Here is an 18,148-nt window from a genome sequence, read left to right on the forward strand (position 1 = left end):
TCGGAGGCCGAGACGGGCGGATCACGAGGTCAGGAGATCGAGACCATCCTGGCTAACACGGTGAAACCCCATCTCTACTAAAAATACAAAAATTAGCCGGGCGAGGTGGCGGGCGCCTGTAGTCCCAGCTACTCGGGAGGCTGAGGCAGGAGAATAGCATAAACCCGGGAGGCGGAGCTTGCAGTGAGCTGAGATCCGGCCACTGCACTCCAGTCCGGGCGACAGAGCGAGACTCCGCCTCAAAAAAAAAAAAAAAACATTAGCTGGGCGTGGTGGCATGCGCCTGTAGTCTCAGCTATTCAGGAGGCTGAGGCACAACAGTCGTTTGAACCCGGGAGGTGGAGGTTGCAGGGAGCCGAGATTGCATCACTGCACTCCAGCCTAGACAACAGAGCAAGACTCTGACCAAAAAAAAAAAGAAAAGAAAGAAGGAAGGAAGGAAGGAAGGAGAGAGAGAGAGAGAGAGAAAGAAAAAAATCACGTAAGATATAGCCTTCCGCCTCTGACCTCTCTCACTCAGCACAATGTTTTCAGCCCATCCGTGTTGCCGCATCATGCATCAGTGCTTCCTTCCTTTTTACTTTTGAATACTGTGCCGTGGGATAGACCCCCCAACTCTTAGTAGGGGTGCTCAACTAGAGCTTGAATGAGTCATCAGCCACTCAATGGCAGCAGTGTCACCCAGCTGATGAAGGGAAGTGGGCCTGGCAGAACCAGGCTGACACTGTTCCGGAAGCCCTGAGATGACTGTTGCAGACAATCCATCATTGCAGCTGTACCCAGATGGCCCTGGAGCTGAAAAGCCACTGCTCATCCCAGCAAAGCCAGCCTGGGACACACATGAGATGGAGACACAGGGTCAGAACAACCTCTGCAGCCAGGGCACCTGGACTCAATGAGAGGACAAGGGCGGGGCCTGGGTGAGTAGCAGAGACACAGCACAGGGTCAATATGTGACCCCAGCTCTGCCACTTGGCAGCTGGATGTCCTCAAAGCAACCTCTCTGAGGCTCAGTTTTTCTCAGAAAAAAAAAAAAAAAGAGGAAAAGGATGCTGACTCAGTTGGGCCTGTTTTATTCCTTCATGCATCACAACTGCCAAAGTAGCATCATCAGCCCCTGACATCCCTGAATCTGCAGTGCTTTGCAAAAATGCCTAGCACACAGTCACCATTCAATAGACATTTACGGGATGAATGAATGAACAACAGCATAGCACTGCCATTAAGAGTGTGGGCTCTGGAGTTGCTGCAACAATTAAAGGGACAATGCCAGGTACCACATAGTTGATTTTTTCTTAATGGACAAGAGCAAAGCAATGGGGACTTGAAACAGATATTTGTACACAAATGTTCACAGCAGCATCACTTACACAATAATCAAAAGGTGGAAACCACCCACGTATCCATCAACACATGAGTGGATAAATGAAAGGCGAGGGAGTCATACAATGACGTATATATTCAGCTTTAAAGAGGAGTGAGGCACTGGCACCTGCCACGACACGGCTGAACCTGAAAGACATCGTTTCCAGTGAAATAAGCCAGACACAAAAGGACAACTATTGTATGATTCCTCTTCTATGAGGTACCTAGAATGCTCAAATTTGCAGAGACAGAAAATAGAATAGTGGCTAATAGGAGCAGTGGGGAGCAGGGAGTGGGGAGTTAGCGTTTCATGGGTAGAGTCCAGTTTGGGATGATGAAGGGGTTCTGGAGATGCACGGTGCAGACAGTTGCACAATAATGCAAATGTACTTATGCCACTGAACTGTACACTTAAGACACTTAAAATGGTAAGATTTATGTTACGTGTATTTCATCACAGTAAAAAAATGTAGAGTGAGACCAGGTGCAGTGGCTCACACCTATAATCCCAGCACATTGGGAGGGCAAGACAAGAGGGTCACTTGAAGCCGGGAGTTTCAGAGCAGCCTGGGCAAAACCCCTATCTCTACAACATATTTTAAAATTAGCCAGGTTTGGTGGCACCTATAGTCCCAGCTACTCAGGTGGCTGAGGTGGGAGAATCGCTTGAACCCAGGAGGCTGAGGCTGTAGTGAGCTATAATTGCACCACTGCACTCCAGCCTGGGCAGTTAAAAAAAAAAAAAAAAAAAGAATAAGCCACCTCCTAGATGGTCTACAGCCCTATCAGAAGCATTTGTCATGGTTTGGAATAGGACATTATGTCTGCGTTTGTTTATTTACATTCTCAGTGCCACCATCTCTATGCAGGTTTCATTTACCACTGAATTCCCTGGTGCTTTATACAACACCTGAGACATTGTAGATATTCAGCCAATATTTGTCAAATGAATGAAAGAAGGAAGGAATGAGTGAATAGCCAAGTGCCAGGGAAATAAAATAGGAAAATGGAACCATCTTTCTATATATCCCTGGGAGATTAAGGCACATAAGTACTGGTCTCCCTAGTCTCAGAGTGAGTGGACCTACGTCTACACTCCCGGGAGACATCAGCAGGTGCACAGCCCAAAGCTCTACCTTCAGAGAGCTAGGTTCTGGAAGATGCTTGTTGGGCAGGTGAATAAATGAGTAACTCGCCTCAGTTGTCAGAACAGGGTTTATCCACAGGGATTGAACAATGAATCAGCCATGAACAAAGCTGGAGACGGAGAGTTTTGCCTGTTTTTGTTTTGTTTTGTTTTGTTTTTGTTTGTTTGTTGTTGTTGTTGTTTTTGAGACAATGTCTTGCTTTGTCGCCCAGGCTGGAGTGCAGTGGCAAGATCATGGCTCACTGCAGCCTCGACCTCCTGGGCTCCACTATTCCTCCTGCCTCAGCCTCCCAAGTAGCTAGAATTACAGGCACACATCACCATGCCCAGTTAATATTTTAATTTTTTGTGGAGACAAGGTCTCACTATATTGCCCAGGCTGGTCTCAAACTCCTAGACTCAAACAATCCTCCTGCCTTAGCCTCCCAAAGTGCTAAGATTATAGGCATCAGCCACCTCCCCCGGCCAGTTTTGCCTGTTTTTTAACAAGTTCCCTATCCCATGGCTGCAATAAGACCAAAGTCAGCTAGTTTTTTTTTTGTTTTTTTGTTTTTTTTTTTCACTCTGTCACCAGGCAGGAGTGTAGTGGCACGATCTTGGTCTCTGCAACTTCCGCCTCCCGGTTCAAGAGATTCTCCTGCCTCAGTCTCCCGAGTAGCTGGAACTACAGGCGCGTGCCATCACATCCAGCTAATTTTTGTATTTTTAGTAGAGACGGGGTTTCACCACGTTGGCCATGCTGGTCTCGAACTCCTCACCTTGTGATCCATCTGCCTCGGCCTCCCAAAGTGCTGGGATTACAGGCATGAGTCACCACACCCGGCCAGGTCTAGTTCTTACTGGTTCCTGCTTCTGCACGCTTGGATGTACCTTTGGGCTGGAAGCTGTGTCCCTCCACGTGAGGACTCATCCTCAGAATGCCTGGCCTCTCCGGCACTGGGAGAACGTCAGCCCGTGCCACCCATGTGTGCACAAACCCACTGCAGAGTCTCACCCACACGTCAAGAGTGGGGCCCGGGAACTCCTAGGATCAGCTGGTGCCCCTGACAGCTCCGGGAGGGCGGATGACTTAGCGAGGCCAGCCCAGAGCAGCTTGATATTTACATGGTATGTCAGGATCTTGCGCAGAGGGGAAATGCTATTTTAAATTTTCCAAGCGTCTCAGGAATGCCTCTGGACCTCCAACGCCTCTGCTTCCTGGCCTCTGAGGACGCTGCCAGCCACTTTCTAACTTGCACTAGGGTCCAGTTGAGCTAGTTCACTTCTTTGAGAGACAAGTTCCACTCCATTGGCCTTTGCATAGGCTAAACCCTGCCCAACACCCCCCACCTCCCAACTCCCTGCTTCCCCACAACTCTCAGCCTGGCTGGCTCAAATGACCCTCCTATGGCCCCCAAAGGGTCCTTCCTTCTTTGTGTTCCTACAATGCCCTGTTATTCCCCATGACGAATGGTTCTACATGACATTCGCCTGTCACCCCCTCCCCCAATAGACAATACTGGGGGCTGCATAAGGGCAGGAACCACATCAAAAGAACCAGATGGGCCAGGTGCAGTAGCTCATGCCTGTAATCCCAACACTTTGAGAGGCAGGCAGTTCACTTGAACCCAGCAGTTCAAGACCAGCCTGGGTAACATGGTAAAAACCCATCTCTACAAAAGATACAAACATTAGCCTGGCGTGGTTGTGGGCGCCTGTAGTCCCAGCTGCTTGGGAGGCTGAGGTGGGAGAATCGCTTGAGCCTGCAAGGTCGAGGCTGCAGTGAGCTGTAATCGTGCCACTGCAACCCAGCCTGGGTGACAACCTGAGACCTCTCTCAAAAAAAAAAAAAAAAAAAAAAAAAGAAAAGAACCAGACAAGGCAGACACAGCCTTGTCTTCCTGGAGCTTCCCTTAATGAAAAATACCGATATAAGCAAGTAAACGAGCAAATTCTATGTAAACAAACAAATGAACAGAATAAGGATGCATTTCAATAAGTACTAGATCAGGCCGGGTGCAGTGGTTCACACCTGTAATCCCAGCACTTTGGGAGGCCAAGGTGGGTCGATCACCTGAGGTCAGGAGTTCAAGACCAGCCTGACCAACATGGTGAAACCCTGTTTCTGCTAAAAAACAAAAATTAGCCGAGCATGGTGGCTTGTGCCTGTAATCCCATCTACTTGGAAAGCTGAGGCAGGAGAATCGCTTGAACGTGGGAGGTGGAGGTTGCCGTGAGTCAAGATCGCACCAATGCATTCCAGCCTGGGCAACAAAGCAAGACTCTGTTTCCAAAAAAAAAAAAAAGTACTAGATCTGTGCACATTTAAGCGTCTAACATTGGAGAAAAAAAAAAAAGTACTAGGAATCCACCTAGCACAGCCTTTAGCACACAGCAGAAACTCAAAAAATATTTGTGGAATGTACACATGCATGAATGCACACATAAATGCACACAGAAACGAATGAATGAGGGCCTTACGCTTATTTCAGGGCCTTCTGAAATCAGAAGACCACTCCGCAGGGCAGTGGATCACCTCTGTTCTCCCAGCCCAAATCAGAGCAGCAGTCAAGGTAGAAAACATTGCTTGCCTTAATGTGTTAGCAACAGGATCAGACGACGGGCTCCAGGGAGCTAATTTAAACTCATTTAAATAATGAGCCTGCCGCTTTGTTAAAACTACGTCCATAACAGCAAATCCAACTGTAACTGCTTTTGGCCGAAGCCACAATAATTTACCTTCACAGGCTGCTTCTTGTTAACAACGCATTGGCTAAATTACAAACTGTTTATCAACACAACAAGGCCAGGTCTTTAAATATTTTAACACTTAATTGCTGCAAGACAGAACCTCACCTCCATAACCCTTCCTCCACAGGAAAAGCCTTTTGCTTAGGAAATTCTACTCCAAGCCATCTTCCTTATTTAGGTTTGCAAAACAGAGATGACCCAGAGCTACTGGGTTTTGGGGCCCCACAGGAACACCTGGGCAGTGGCTGGACACAGGACTGCTGCTGGTGCACAGATGTTTATGGAAAGTCAAGGCCAGGCACAGTGGCTCATGTGTGTAATCCCAGCACTTTGGGAGACCAAGGTAGGAGGATGGCTTGAGCCCAGGAATTTCAGACTAGCATGGGCAACATAGGGAGAGCTCATCTCTATAAAAATATTATTTAAAATTAGCCAGGTGTGACTGGGCACCGTGGCTCACGCCTGTAATCCTAACACTTTGGGAGGCCAAGGCTGGTGGATCATCTGAGGTTGGGAGTTCGAGACCAGCCTGACCAACATGGAGAAACCCCGTCTCTACTGAAAATACAAAATTAGCTGGGTGTAGTGGCACATACCCGTAATCCCAGCTACTCGGGAGGCTGAGGCAGGAGAATTGCTTGAACCCAGGAGGCAGAGGTTTCAGTGAGCTGAGATAGTACCATTGCACTCCAGCCTGGGCAACAAGAGTGAAACTTCGTCTCAAAAAAAAAAAAAAAAAATTAGCCAGGTGTGGTGGTGAACATCTGTGGTCTTAGCTATTTAGAAGGCCAAGACGGGAGAATCACTTGACCCCCAGGAGGTCAAGGCTACAGTGAGCCATGATGGCACCACTGCACTGCAGCTTGAGTAACAGAGCAAGCTATCTCGAAAAAGAAATAATAAAATAAAATAAAATAAAATAGAGACAGAGAAAGGGAAGGGAAGGGGTCACTTGAGGTCAGGGGTTGAAGACCAGCCTGGTCAACACGGTGAAACCCCGTCTCTACTAAAAATACAAAAATTAGTCGGGCATGGTGGCGGGCACCTGTAATCCCAGCTACTCAGGAGGCTGAGTTGGGAGAATCGCTTGACCCTGGGAGGTGGAGGCTTCAATGAGCCAAGATAGAGCCACTCTATTCCAGCCTGGGCAAGAGAGCAACACTCTGTCAAAAAAAAAAAAAAACACGAAAGTCAGAGCCAGAATCCAGAAAGTCTGACTGTGAGCTCTGGCTGTGGGGTCAGATTCCCTGAGTTCAAATCCCAGCTGTCAAATGTATCCCCTAAAATAGATATGTTGAAGTCCTAAGCCCTGGTACCTGTGAGCGTGACCTTATTTGGAGACAGGGTCTTTACAAGAAATCAAGTTAAAGCGAGACCATCGGAGTGTCCGTATAAATTCAGTATGACTGGTGTCCTTATAAACAAGGGGAATCTGGACACAGCTGGTCACCATGTGAAAATTGGAGTTCTGCTGCCCCAAGTCAAGGAACTATCCGAGGCTGGGAGAGAGGCCAGGAGCAGATCCCCTTCTAGAGAGAGAGAGTGTGGGCCTGCTCACACCTTGAATTCAGGCTTCCGGCCTCCAGAACAGAGAGGCAACGACCTTATGTTATTCTAAAGTCACCCGGTTTGTGGCTCTGTGGGACTATAAACACTGGTCACTGAGGGACAGTCTCCTGGACCTTGCTGAGCCTCAGTTTCCTCTTCTGCTACAGATCAGGCTGCTATAATTGACATGCCTCTGAGCTGGCCTAAAGGGCTGGCCACAGGTAGTGTTGAGTAAACGCTCCCGGGCTTGGCCGGTGTGCCAGGGGCCAGGGTCTGTGGGCTTGGGCTGTGTTCTCCTTTGCAGGGTCCTGAAGGGGTAAAGGCATCCTGATGGTAACTGCTTCTGCTGGGACCACGCACTTGGCCCAGATGCCACCCCAGTAACTTCAGATCCTCCATCCAGCTCTGAAAAATGGTAGAGCTCGTAGTTGCGGTATAAATTCTGGGACCGAACTGCCTGAAGTTGAGTCCCTGCCTGCTACATGTTTGCTTTGGAGCTTTGGATAAGCCTCTCCTTAGTGTCCTCCTCTGTCGAATGGGCTACCCACAGAACTCATCTCATGGGGTGGCTATGAGGACTTAATAAGTGAATAGACTCAGAGCAGTGTCTGGGCCCGGGCACGGTGGCTCATGCCTGTAATACCAGCACTTTTGGACACTGAATCAGGTGGATTACCTGAGGTCAGGAGTTCAAGACCAGCCTGGCCAACATGATGAAACCCCATCTCTACTAAAAATACAAAAATTTAGCTGGGCATGGTGGCAGGTACCTGTAGTCCCAGCTACTCAGGAGGCTGAGGCAGGAGAATCATTTGAACCCGGGAGGTGGAGGTTGCAGTGAGCTGAGACCATGCCATGCACTCCAGCTGGGGTGACAGAGCAAGACTCCGTCTCAAAAAACAAAACAAAATAAAAAAGAACAGAGACTGGAACGTCAGTGCTGTGTATGAGTTTAAATAATTTTTTTAACATTTTTAAAGTATTTTTTTAATTTTATTTTTTGAGGCACGGTCTCACTCTGTTGCCCAGGCTGGAGTACAGTAGCACCATCACAGCTCACTGCAGCCTCAATCTCCTGGGCTCAAGTTATCCTCCTGCCTCAGTTTCCCAAGTACCTGGGACTGCAGGTGTGCACCACCACACCCAGCTAATTATTTTATTTTTTGTAGAGATGGGGTCTCCCTATGTTGCCCAGGCTGGTCTCAAACTCCTCAGCTCAAGAAATCCTCCTGCTTCAGTTTCCTAAAATGCTGGCATTACAGGTGTGAGCCACACAACTGGCCGTAAATAAAATGTAAAATAGAATCTTCAAAAACCCATTGAATAACCAGCACCATTCACAACAGAGATTTCTTTGGAAAGAATATGTTCCTACAAAAACTTGCGCATAAATATTTATAACAGCACTATTCATAATAGTCCCCCCAAATTGAAAACAACTTAAATATCCATCAACTAATGAATGATAAAGAAAATGTGGTCTATTCAGATACAGTGAAATATTTATTTAGCCATAAAAACAAAGGCAGAATCTATACATGCTAAGATGTGGATGAACCTTAAAAACATTGTACACTCAGGTGTCTTCTTATCGCCAGACACATTCAAGATGTGTACGTTAAAGATACATAGCTTTTTATGTGTCAATCACACCTCAATGAGGTAGTTTTAAAAAAAATATTATGGTGGTCAGGCGCAGTGGCTCACACCTGTAATCCTAGCACTTTGGGAGGCCAAGGTGGGCAGATCACTTGGGGCCAGGAGTTCGAGACCAGCCTGACCAACATGGTGAAACCCCATCTCTACTAAAAATACGAACACTAGCCAGGCGCGGTGTTGGGCACCTGTAATCCCAGCTACTACGAAGGCTGAGACAGGAGAATCTCTTCAGCCTAGGAGACAAAGGTTGCAGTGAGCCAACATCATGCCACTGCACCCCAGCCTGGGTGACAGTGAGACCCCGTATGGTGAAAAGAAGTAGGCCAGGCGCGGTGGATCAGGCCTGTAATCCCAGCACTTTGGGAGGCCGAGGAGGGTGGATCACAAGGTCGGGAGATCAAGATCATCCTGGCTAACATGGTGAAATCCCGTCTCTACTAAAAATACAAAAAATGAGCTGGGCGTGGTAGCAAGTGCCTGTAGTCCCAGCTACTCGAGAGGCTGAGGCAGGAGAATGGCGTGAACCTGGGAGGCGGAGCTTGCAGTAAGTCGAGATCGCACCACTGTACTCCAGCCTGGGCAACAGAGAGACTCCGTCTCAAGGAAAAAAAAAAAAGGCCGGGCGCAGTGGTTCACGCCTGTAATCCCAGCACTTTGGGGGGCTGAGGTGAGCGGATCACGAGGTCAGGAGATCGAGACCATCCTGGCTAACACAGTGAAACCCCGTCTCTACTAAAAATACAAAAAATTAGCCGGGCGAGGTGGCGGGCGCCTGTAGTCCCCGCTACTCTGGAGGCTGAGGCAGGAGAATGGCGTGAACCTGGGAGGCGGGGCTTGCAGTGAGCCGAGATCGCACCACTGCACTCCAGCCTGGGCGACAGAGCGAGACNAACACGCCTGTAATCCCAGCACTTTGGGAGGCCGAAGTGGGCGGATCACCTGAGGTCAGGAGTGAAGAAGAAGAATTGGGGAATGTGCTGAGGCCTGGAGCAGAGATAGCGCCTGTGGGTCTGGTTCGTTATTTATTTATTTATTTATTTATTTATTTTTGAGATGGAGTCTCACTCTGTCACCCAGACTGGAGTACAATGGCATGATCTCAGCTCACTGCAACCTGTCTCCCAGGTTCAAGCGATTCTCCTGCCTCAGCCTCCAGACTAGCTGGGATTACTGGCATGTGCCGCCACACCTGGGTAATTTTGTATTTTTAGTAGAGAGGAGGTTTCTCCATGTTGGCCAGGATGGTCTTGATTTCCAGACCTCACGATACGCCTGCCTCGGCCTCCCAAAGTGCTGGGATTAGAGGCATGAGCCACCACGCCTGGCCCTGGTTCTTTACCACCCACTTGGGGAAAGAGACAAATAACCTAGACTCAACTCACAATGGGCTGGGCAGAGCATGGTTCAGGACTCAGGCTACCTGACCCCATACCCTAAGCCTTTGTGTCCTCTGTGCAAGGACCTCCACAAAGACACCAGCACCCCACACACCTTCTGGGACCTCGGCATTCAAAGGACTGACGGACCCTCTCCGACACTGGATACTCCAGCTGCCTCCCTTGTCTTAATTGTTTTTCTCTGTTTACCAAGACAATGAAAGCTTATTGTTTGAACCCAATGATATAGAATGCTATCAAGAAAGAAAGGAAGGCTGGGCGCAGTGGCTCATGCCTGTAATCCCAGTACTTTGGGAGGCCAAGGTGGGAGGATCACTTGAGCCCAGGAGTTCAAGACCAGGCTGGGCAATATAGTGAGACCTCATTTCTATAAATGTATATATAAATCTTTATATATTAGAATCTAAAAACTAGCTGGGCATGGTGGCGCATGCTTGTACTCCCAGCTAAGGCTGTACTCTGGAGGCTAAGGCAGGAGGATGGCTTGAGCCCAGGAGTTCAAGGCTGCAGTGAGCCATGATTGCATCACTGCACTCCAACGTGGGCAACAGCGCAAGACCCTGTCTCAAAAAGAAAGAAAAAAGGGAGTAAAAGGCTGGGCACGGTGGCTCATGCCTGTAATCCCAGCACTTTGGGAGGCCACGGTAGATGGATTACTTGAGGTCAGGAGTTCAAGACCAGCCTGGCCAACATGGTGAAACCCCGTCTCTACTAAAAATACAAAAATTAGTCGAGTGGGGTAGTGCACACCTGTAATCCCAGCTACTCAGGAGGCTGAGGCAAGAGAATCGCTTGAACCCAGAAGGCGGAGGTTGCAGTCAGCCAAGACCATAGCACTGAACTCCAACCTGGATGACAGAGTGAGTGAGACTCTGTTTTAAAAAAAAAAGCTGGGGGAAGGAAAGATCCCCTAGAATCCTTCCCTTTAGAAGCAAAATTCGTGGGAAGGGATTTGGAGAGAAATCTCCATGTATTTGACTAGACAGATTTTTGAAGTGAGAGTATTACTTTAAAAAAATTTTTATAGCCAGGTCTAGAAAGGTTACCTTAAAACACAATGTCATAATCAATTACTCGAGCCCAGTTTCAGTCATTTGTGTCATTGTCAGTGGATTTTGAAGAAGCCAGGGGCATTTTGATTCTGAAGTCAGTTTTGTTAAACAGAAAAACTGAAAGGCCAGCTTTTCTGGTCACTCGGATGCAGTGAAAACAGCTGAGTTCATCTGAAACTTCCCCGGCATCTGACCCAAACTGAGGGCAAGTGTTTAACTGAGAAACAAAGACAAACATTAAGTATAGAAAACCCCTTTTGTGCCTCCACAGTGTGCAAGTTATGTTGAGTTATGCAGCTATTTTGGGGACAATAATGTTTTGTAAACAGTCGGCAAAGTGGCTTTGTTGGCAGTGTTGCTGTGGCTTGGGAACATTTCACAGAAAAGGACTGTATGGAAGATAGAATGACACGGTTGTGGCAGTCCCTTTGAAAAATACAAATGACTTAAATTAAGGCAGGTACAGATAAGATTTTTTTTTTTTTTTTTTTTGAGACGGAGTTTCACTCTTCCTCCAGGCTGGAGTGCAATGGAACGATCTCAGCTCCCTGCAACCTCCACCTCCTGGGTTTAAGCGATTCTCCTGTCTCAGCCTCCCGTATAGCTGGGACTACAGGTGCTGGCCACCGTGCCCAGCTAATTTTTGTATTTTTAGTAGAGATGAGGTTTCACCACATTGGCCAAGCTGGACTCGAACTCCTGACCTCAGGTGGTCTGCCCTTCTTGACCCCCCAAAGTGTTGGGATTACAGGCATGAGCCACCTTACCCCGCCCCAGATAATAACGATTTGAAAGCCTTTTTTTCACTCTACCCACAGGTGTCAGTACCTAGAAACTCAATAGTGAAGGGAGTAAATGGAGCTCTGCCTTCATTCATGGAACATGAAGCTTACAAAATATGTTTAATATACCCAACAAAGGCAATGCAAATACATTACTAGTGCTATTCATATAGTGTTTCTGTTGTTTTGTTTTCTTTTTTTTTTTTTTTGAGACAGTCTTGCTCTGTTGCCCAGGCTCGAGTGCAGGATGGTGTGTCCAGTCCTGTCTTACTCTACGAATAAGTGCCCAGCCCCCATTTTCTTTATTTGTGAAATGGGGATGAATATATGCGCCTCATAAGGTTGTCATGCAGATGAAAAGTGATTGTGTGTGTGTGTGTCTGTTTGCCTCGCACAGGGTCCAGTCCTACCAAGTGACAATAAGTGGTCGATAAACATGAATAATCACTCTTAGTTTAAGGCTCTGGCAGCTCACATGTTCTAAGACCCAAGCATTTGTTCATTCATTCATAAGAAGAGAGAAACTGTCCCCACCCTTCTCTGACAGTCCGGGGACCTATGGTTCTCTGCCACGAAGGTGAGACACATTAACTATAGGATAGAAAACCATCGACTGCATTTGCTTAACAAATGCCAACTTAATTTGTCATGTTTAGGGTTCTCAAAAGTATTTACAATCATTGCACTTGAAAATACTTGAAAATAAGCCATGTCCTATACCCAATCATGCTGCTATAAAGACACACGCACACATATGTTTATTGTGGCACTATTCACAGTAGCAAAGACTTGGAACCAACCCAAATGTCCATCAATGACAGACTGGATTAAAAAAATGTGGCACATATACACCATGGAATACTATGCAGCCATAAAAGGATGAGTTCATGTCCTTTGTAGGGACATGGATAAAGCTGGAAACCCTCATTCTGAGCAAACTATCGCAAGGTCAGAAAACCAAACACCACGTGTTCTCACTCATAGGTGGGAATTGAACAATGAGATCACTTGGACACAGGGTGGCGAACATCACACACTGGGGCCTGTCGTGTGGTGGAGGGAGGGGGGAGGGATAGCATTAGGAGATATATCTAATGTAAATGATGAGGTAACAGGTGCAGCACACCAACACGGCATATGTATACATACATAACAAACCTGTGCTTTGTGCACATGTACCCTAGAACTTAAAGTATAATAAAAAAAAAAAAGAAGAAAAAGAAAAGAAGCCATGCCCATGAATGTAGCACTTAAGGCTATATGAATGGGGGCCAGGTGCAGTGGGTCACACCTTTAATCCCAGCACTTTGGGAGGCCAAGGCAGGTGGATCACTTGAGGTCAGGAGTTCAAGACCAGCCTGGCCAACATGGTGAAACCCTGTCTCTACTAAAAATACAAAAATTAGCCGGGCGTGGTGGTGTGCATCTGTAATATCAGCTATTCAGGAGGCTGAGGCACGAGAGTGGCTTGAACCTGGGAGGTGGAGGTTGCAGTGAGCCAAGATAGCGCCACTGCACTCCAGTCTGGGCAAGAGAGTGAGACTCAGTCTCGAAAAAATACAAGAAAATGGGGCTCAGAAAAGTTCAGCAACTTTTGTTGTTGTTGTTGTTGTTGAGACAGAGTCTTGCTCTGTCACCCATGCTGGAGTGCCACGGAGCAATCTTGGCTCTCTGCAACCTCCACCTCCTGGGTTCACACCATTCTTCTGCCTTAGCCTCCCGAGTAGCTGGGACTACAGGTGCCCGCCANTACTATGCAGCCATAAAAAGGATGAGTTCATGTCCTTTGTAGGGACATGGATAAAGCTGGAAACCCTCATTCTGAGCAAACTATCGCAAGGTCAGAAAACCAAACACCACGTGTTCTCACTCATAGGTGGGAATTGAACAATGAGATCACTTGGACACAGGGTGGCGAACATCACACACTGGGGCCTGTCGTGTGGTGGAGGGAGGGGGGAGGGATAGCATTAGGAGATATATCTAATGTAAATGATGAGGTAACAGGTGCAGCACACCAACACGGCATATGTATACATACATAACAAACCTGTGCTTTGTGCACATGTACCCTAGAACTTAAAGTATAATAAAAAAAAAAAGAAGAAAAGAAAAGAAGCCATGCCCATGAATGTAGCACTTAAGGCTATATGAATGGGGCCAGGTGCAGTGGGTCACACCTTTAATCCCAGCACTTTGGGAGGCCAAGGCAGGTGGATCACTTGAGGTCAGGAGTTCAAGACCAGCCTGGCCAACATGATGAAACCCTGTCTCTACTAAAATACAAAATTAGCCGGGCGTGGTGGTGTGCATCTGTAATATCAGCTATTCAGGAGGCTGAGGCACGAGAGTGGCTTGAACCTGGGAGGTGGAGGTTGCAGTGAGCCAAGATAGCGCCACTGCACTCCAGTCTGGGCAAGAGAGTGAGACTCAGTCTCGAAAAAATACAAGAAAATGGGGCTCAGAAAAGTTCAGCAACTTTTGTTGTTGTTGTTGTTGTTGAGACAGAGTCTTGCTCTGTCACCCATGCTGGAGTGCCACGGAGCAATCTTGGCTCTCTGCAACCTCCACCTCCTGGGTTCACACCATTCTTCTGCCTTAGCCTCCCGAGTAGCTGGGACTACAGGTGCCCGCCACTATGCTCGGCTAATTTTGTTTTTTGGATTTTTAGTAGAGTTGGGTTTTCACCGTGTTGGACAGGATGGTATCGATCTCCTGACCTTGTAATCCACCTGCCACAGCCTCCCAAAGTGCTGGGATTACAGGCGTGAGCCACTGCGCCCGGCCTAAGTTCAACAACTTTCTAAAGACATATTACCAGAGCATGGCAGAGCACAGCGGAACCCTAAAGCATCTGAATTCACATCCCTGGATCTCTTCACCATCCCCTGGTGTTCTACTTCCATTACACAGAAGCAAAGTCACACAGCCACAGGCAAAAACAGTAATGATCATAGCTGGATCTCAGTGAGCATTTGATCTGCACCAGCCCTGTACTGGGAGCTTTATACACATTGATTCAACCCACAGCATGACACCAGGATTTGGAACCCAGGAGATTCCCATTTTGGTGATGGGGGGTTGGAGGCTCATGGAGGTGAAGCAACTTGCCCCACAGACACTCAGCTAGTCAATCGGGGAGCTAGAATATGACCCTAAGCCAGCTCCTGCCTCTTCACTGTCCTAAAACCATCTGCCTGTAACAGCACAACGTATGTGGATGATTTCAGTGATGCTTTTAAATCCTCTGTGTGACAATAAACTTATACGCATGTAGATCCATAGAATAAGACAAGACTGGACACACAGACACACATAGCCACCAAGAGATGTGAAAGTCCCTGGATAGAAGGCTGGGGTTAAGCAGTCAGTGCTGGGGTGGGACAGACGGGGGTAGATGCTAATGTTTCTTACACTTTCAATACGTTAATTTATAAGACTTCGGTGCAATAACAGGGACAGCATATTTCATGAGCTCCTTCTGTGTGCCCGTCACACAGCCAGGAGCACCAAGAATTATCTCATTTACTCCTCCTGGCAACCTCATAGCATTGTCCCTGTGTTACTGAGCAGGGAAGTGAAGTGCTGAGAGGCAGAGGGATGGAGCCAAGAAGGAATTCCACATCCACCTACCTCCAGCTTCTGCCCCCAGGATGCAAAGACCGGTGATCCAGGGGGCCAAGGATCTGGCAGCCAATTCTAGGCCTCCAACTGACTTGCTGCACAATACAGAGTACATCACAAAGCAAACCTACCCACTCATTCTCTCTCTCCTCCCTGTATCAGCTTCCTTGAAGGGGAGGGAAGGGGGTCTGTGAGCAGGAGGTCTCTGTGGTTAAATGTGAGGTTCTAGAGTCTCCTCTATGGGGATCTGAGCCCTGACTCCACCTCTTCCTAGATACAGAACTTGGTGTCATCTCTTCACCTGTCAAAGCCTCAGTTTCATGGAGGTTAAATGGGAATAATAACAGCTATTGGGAATTGGAAGAAACATCGTCTGTCAAGACAGTGCTGTAAACATTCAATGAACAGCTGCTGTCATTATCACCACCATTCCATATATCACTGTGATATGCCATTATACGAAACGATGGCAGTGGCTTGGCCCCTGATACCTTTGCTTTCTATCAGGAGAATCTAAAGTAAGGGAGCAGGTCAGCTTCAACAAGGAGAAGGAAGAAAGACTTTGTGTTTTGGTCACTGGGCCGAGGATAGGATGGTCGTCACTGGTTAGAAGTTAAACCCACTGGGTCAGCTGAGTAGCTCACTAATTCCTTCTGATCTGGGAGTCTAAGGAGCTCCATCTTCCTCTCGACATAGCTGATCTCAAGTCCCTCCAACTGTCACACAGGGGGCCCAAGAATCAGGAGTCACTCACCGCCATGACCAGCTCAAATGGGTACTTGTAGACTCGGACAGGAGACTGGTATCTCTGCACCATGTTCACGCTGGAGCACCAACAGAAGTCACTAGGTGTGCACGGAGCCTGGGGCGAGGGGTAATTGGTAGGTCGCAGGTCCCACCTCAGGAAGCAGGGACACCACCCACCAAGTGTAAGGGGCAGCCCCTGGCCCCACCCACACAGCTCCCCAGCCTTCAAAGTAAGAAGGCTGAGATGACCCCCAAATTACTCCAGGCCAAGCCCCAACAGCTTCCCTATCATTAGCCATGGTCCCAGACCACGCTCAGCCTTCCAAGAGCAGTCAGCACCCCCAAACATTCCTCTACCCCCACCTCTTCACACTGAGGGCCCCCAAAAGCCTCACTGCTACCCACACAGACACACACACGTTTGCAATTCTTACACTCCCACGGTTCTCTTCACGCATGCACCCCGCAGCTTGCCACAGTCGCCCACCCCCAAGTCTCCTTGCACCTGCCCTCCCATTTTCCTCCCAGACACCCTGACATACACACACAGCGTTCACCACATTTCACAGGCACTGTTTCTGCCACACACATGCACACACGCAAGTTTCCCTCCCACACGGGACTGCTTTTGCATACGCCTCCAACTTTGCACACACATCCAGCTCCCTGAAACACGCACCTGCCCAACTCCACACACACAATTCCCCTGGTGTGCACAGACGTGCACACACGCACACACACTCGGGCGCACATGCACACACACGTACACACACGTAGAGGCACTCACACATGCATGCACACACAGGTCCCCGCAGCTTTGCTCACCCTTGCCCTCGGGAGCCTTCGGGAACGCAGCCTAGGGCAAGTGCCTTGGAAGCCCTCCCGGCTCGGGAGCTGAGCGCTTACGGGCTCCCGCGGTCGCCTGGCCCGGAGCGCAGCGCCTGAGGCGGGGCCCGATCGCGGCTCCCTAGCCTGGGGCGTCCCGCCTTGAACACCCTGCGGCCAGGACAGGAAGGCCGGAGGGGCGGGAGAAAGACCTGCCGAGCCGAGAGCTCTCCAGGACCCGGGACAGCGGAGATCCTGGCCTGGCCCCGCCCCTACCCTGGCCCCGCCTACGTCCCTGGCCATGGCCCCGCCCAGGTTGGCCCTGCCCCCTTACTGGTCCCTCCCCACTCTGGCCCCGCCCCAGACTAACTCCCCCCAACCGGTTATAGCCCCGCCCCTTATTTTACATGCATCTTCCTTGACCACGCCCTCAGCTCAGTCATTTCTCCAGATTGGTCACGCCTCAGGAAGTCCCCGCCCCCAAGGGCCTCAGCCTCGGGAATGATCCGGCCGTAGGAAGACCCCATTCTAATCTAGCTCTGCCCCCAAGCGGACCCTGCATCCGGGCCGACCCGCCCCTCTTAGTACTGTTTACATTTGTAAATGAGCACAGTTAACGTCTTTTCTTGCTCAAATTACCTCGCCCTTGTACCGCTGCACTTGGGTTTGACCGGCTCCTCCACCTGTCCCCACCCCAAGCCCCGCGCATGCACTTTCGCTCACTCTGCACACCTTCACAGAGCGCCTGCTGGGGGTCAGCAGGTCTGTCCAGGGGCTGGACAGCCGCCGGTGAGCCACAGGCACGAATCCCTGCCCTCGTGGAGTTTACACTACGGTGGGGAGACAGACACTCAATAAATAAGACAAATATATGATGTGTGAGGTAGTGAAAAATTCTAATGAGAGAAAAACAAGCAGGAAAGGGGCTCAAGGAGCCAGAGGAGAGAAAGGACAATTATAAACAGGTAAGAGGCCGGGCACGATGTCTCATGCCTGTAATCCGAACACTTTAGGAGGCCGAAGCGGGAGGATCGCTTGAGCCCAGGAGTTGGAGACCAACCTGGGTAACATAGCAAGACCCTATTTCTTTTTTCTTTTCTTTTTTTTTGAGACGGAGTCTCGCTCTGTCGCCCAGGCTGGAGTGTAGTGGCCGGATCTCAGCTCACTGCAAGCTCCGCCTCCCGGGCTTACGCCGTTCTCCTGCCTCAGCCTCCCGAGTAGCTGGGACTACAGGCGCCCGCCACCTCGCCCGGCTAGTTTTTTGTATTTTTT

General features: G+C 49.0%; 1 protein-coding gene across 1 annotated transcript in view; it reads right to left on the reverse strand.

The window, feature by feature from the left end:
• Positions 1-16,922, reverse strand: part of SEC14L5 (SEC14 like lipid binding 5) — a 63,422-nt gene extending 46,500 nt beyond the window's left edge. The window contains exons 1-2 of the mRNA XM_017886395.1: positions 16,877-16,922; positions 16,059-16,166 (exon numbers count right to left, since the gene is read on the reverse strand). Coding sequence (XP_017741884.1) covers positions 16,059-16,121 — 63 coding nt within the window. The 5' untranslated portion in view covers positions 16,122-16,166; positions 16,877-16,922. The remainder of the gene's footprint in view (positions 1-16,058; positions 16,167-16,876) is intronic.
• Positions 16,923-18,148: the final 1,226 nt, after the last annotated feature.

The sequence above is a fragment of the Rhinopithecus bieti genome, unplaced genomic scaffold (genome assembly GCF_001698545.2).
Source record: "Rhinopithecus bieti isolate Rb0 unplaced genomic scaffold, ASM169854v2 scaffold_13704, whole genome shotgun sequence".
Taxonomy (NCBI): domain Eukaryota; kingdom Metazoa; phylum Chordata; class Mammalia; order Primates; family Cercopithecidae; genus Rhinopithecus; species Rhinopithecus bieti.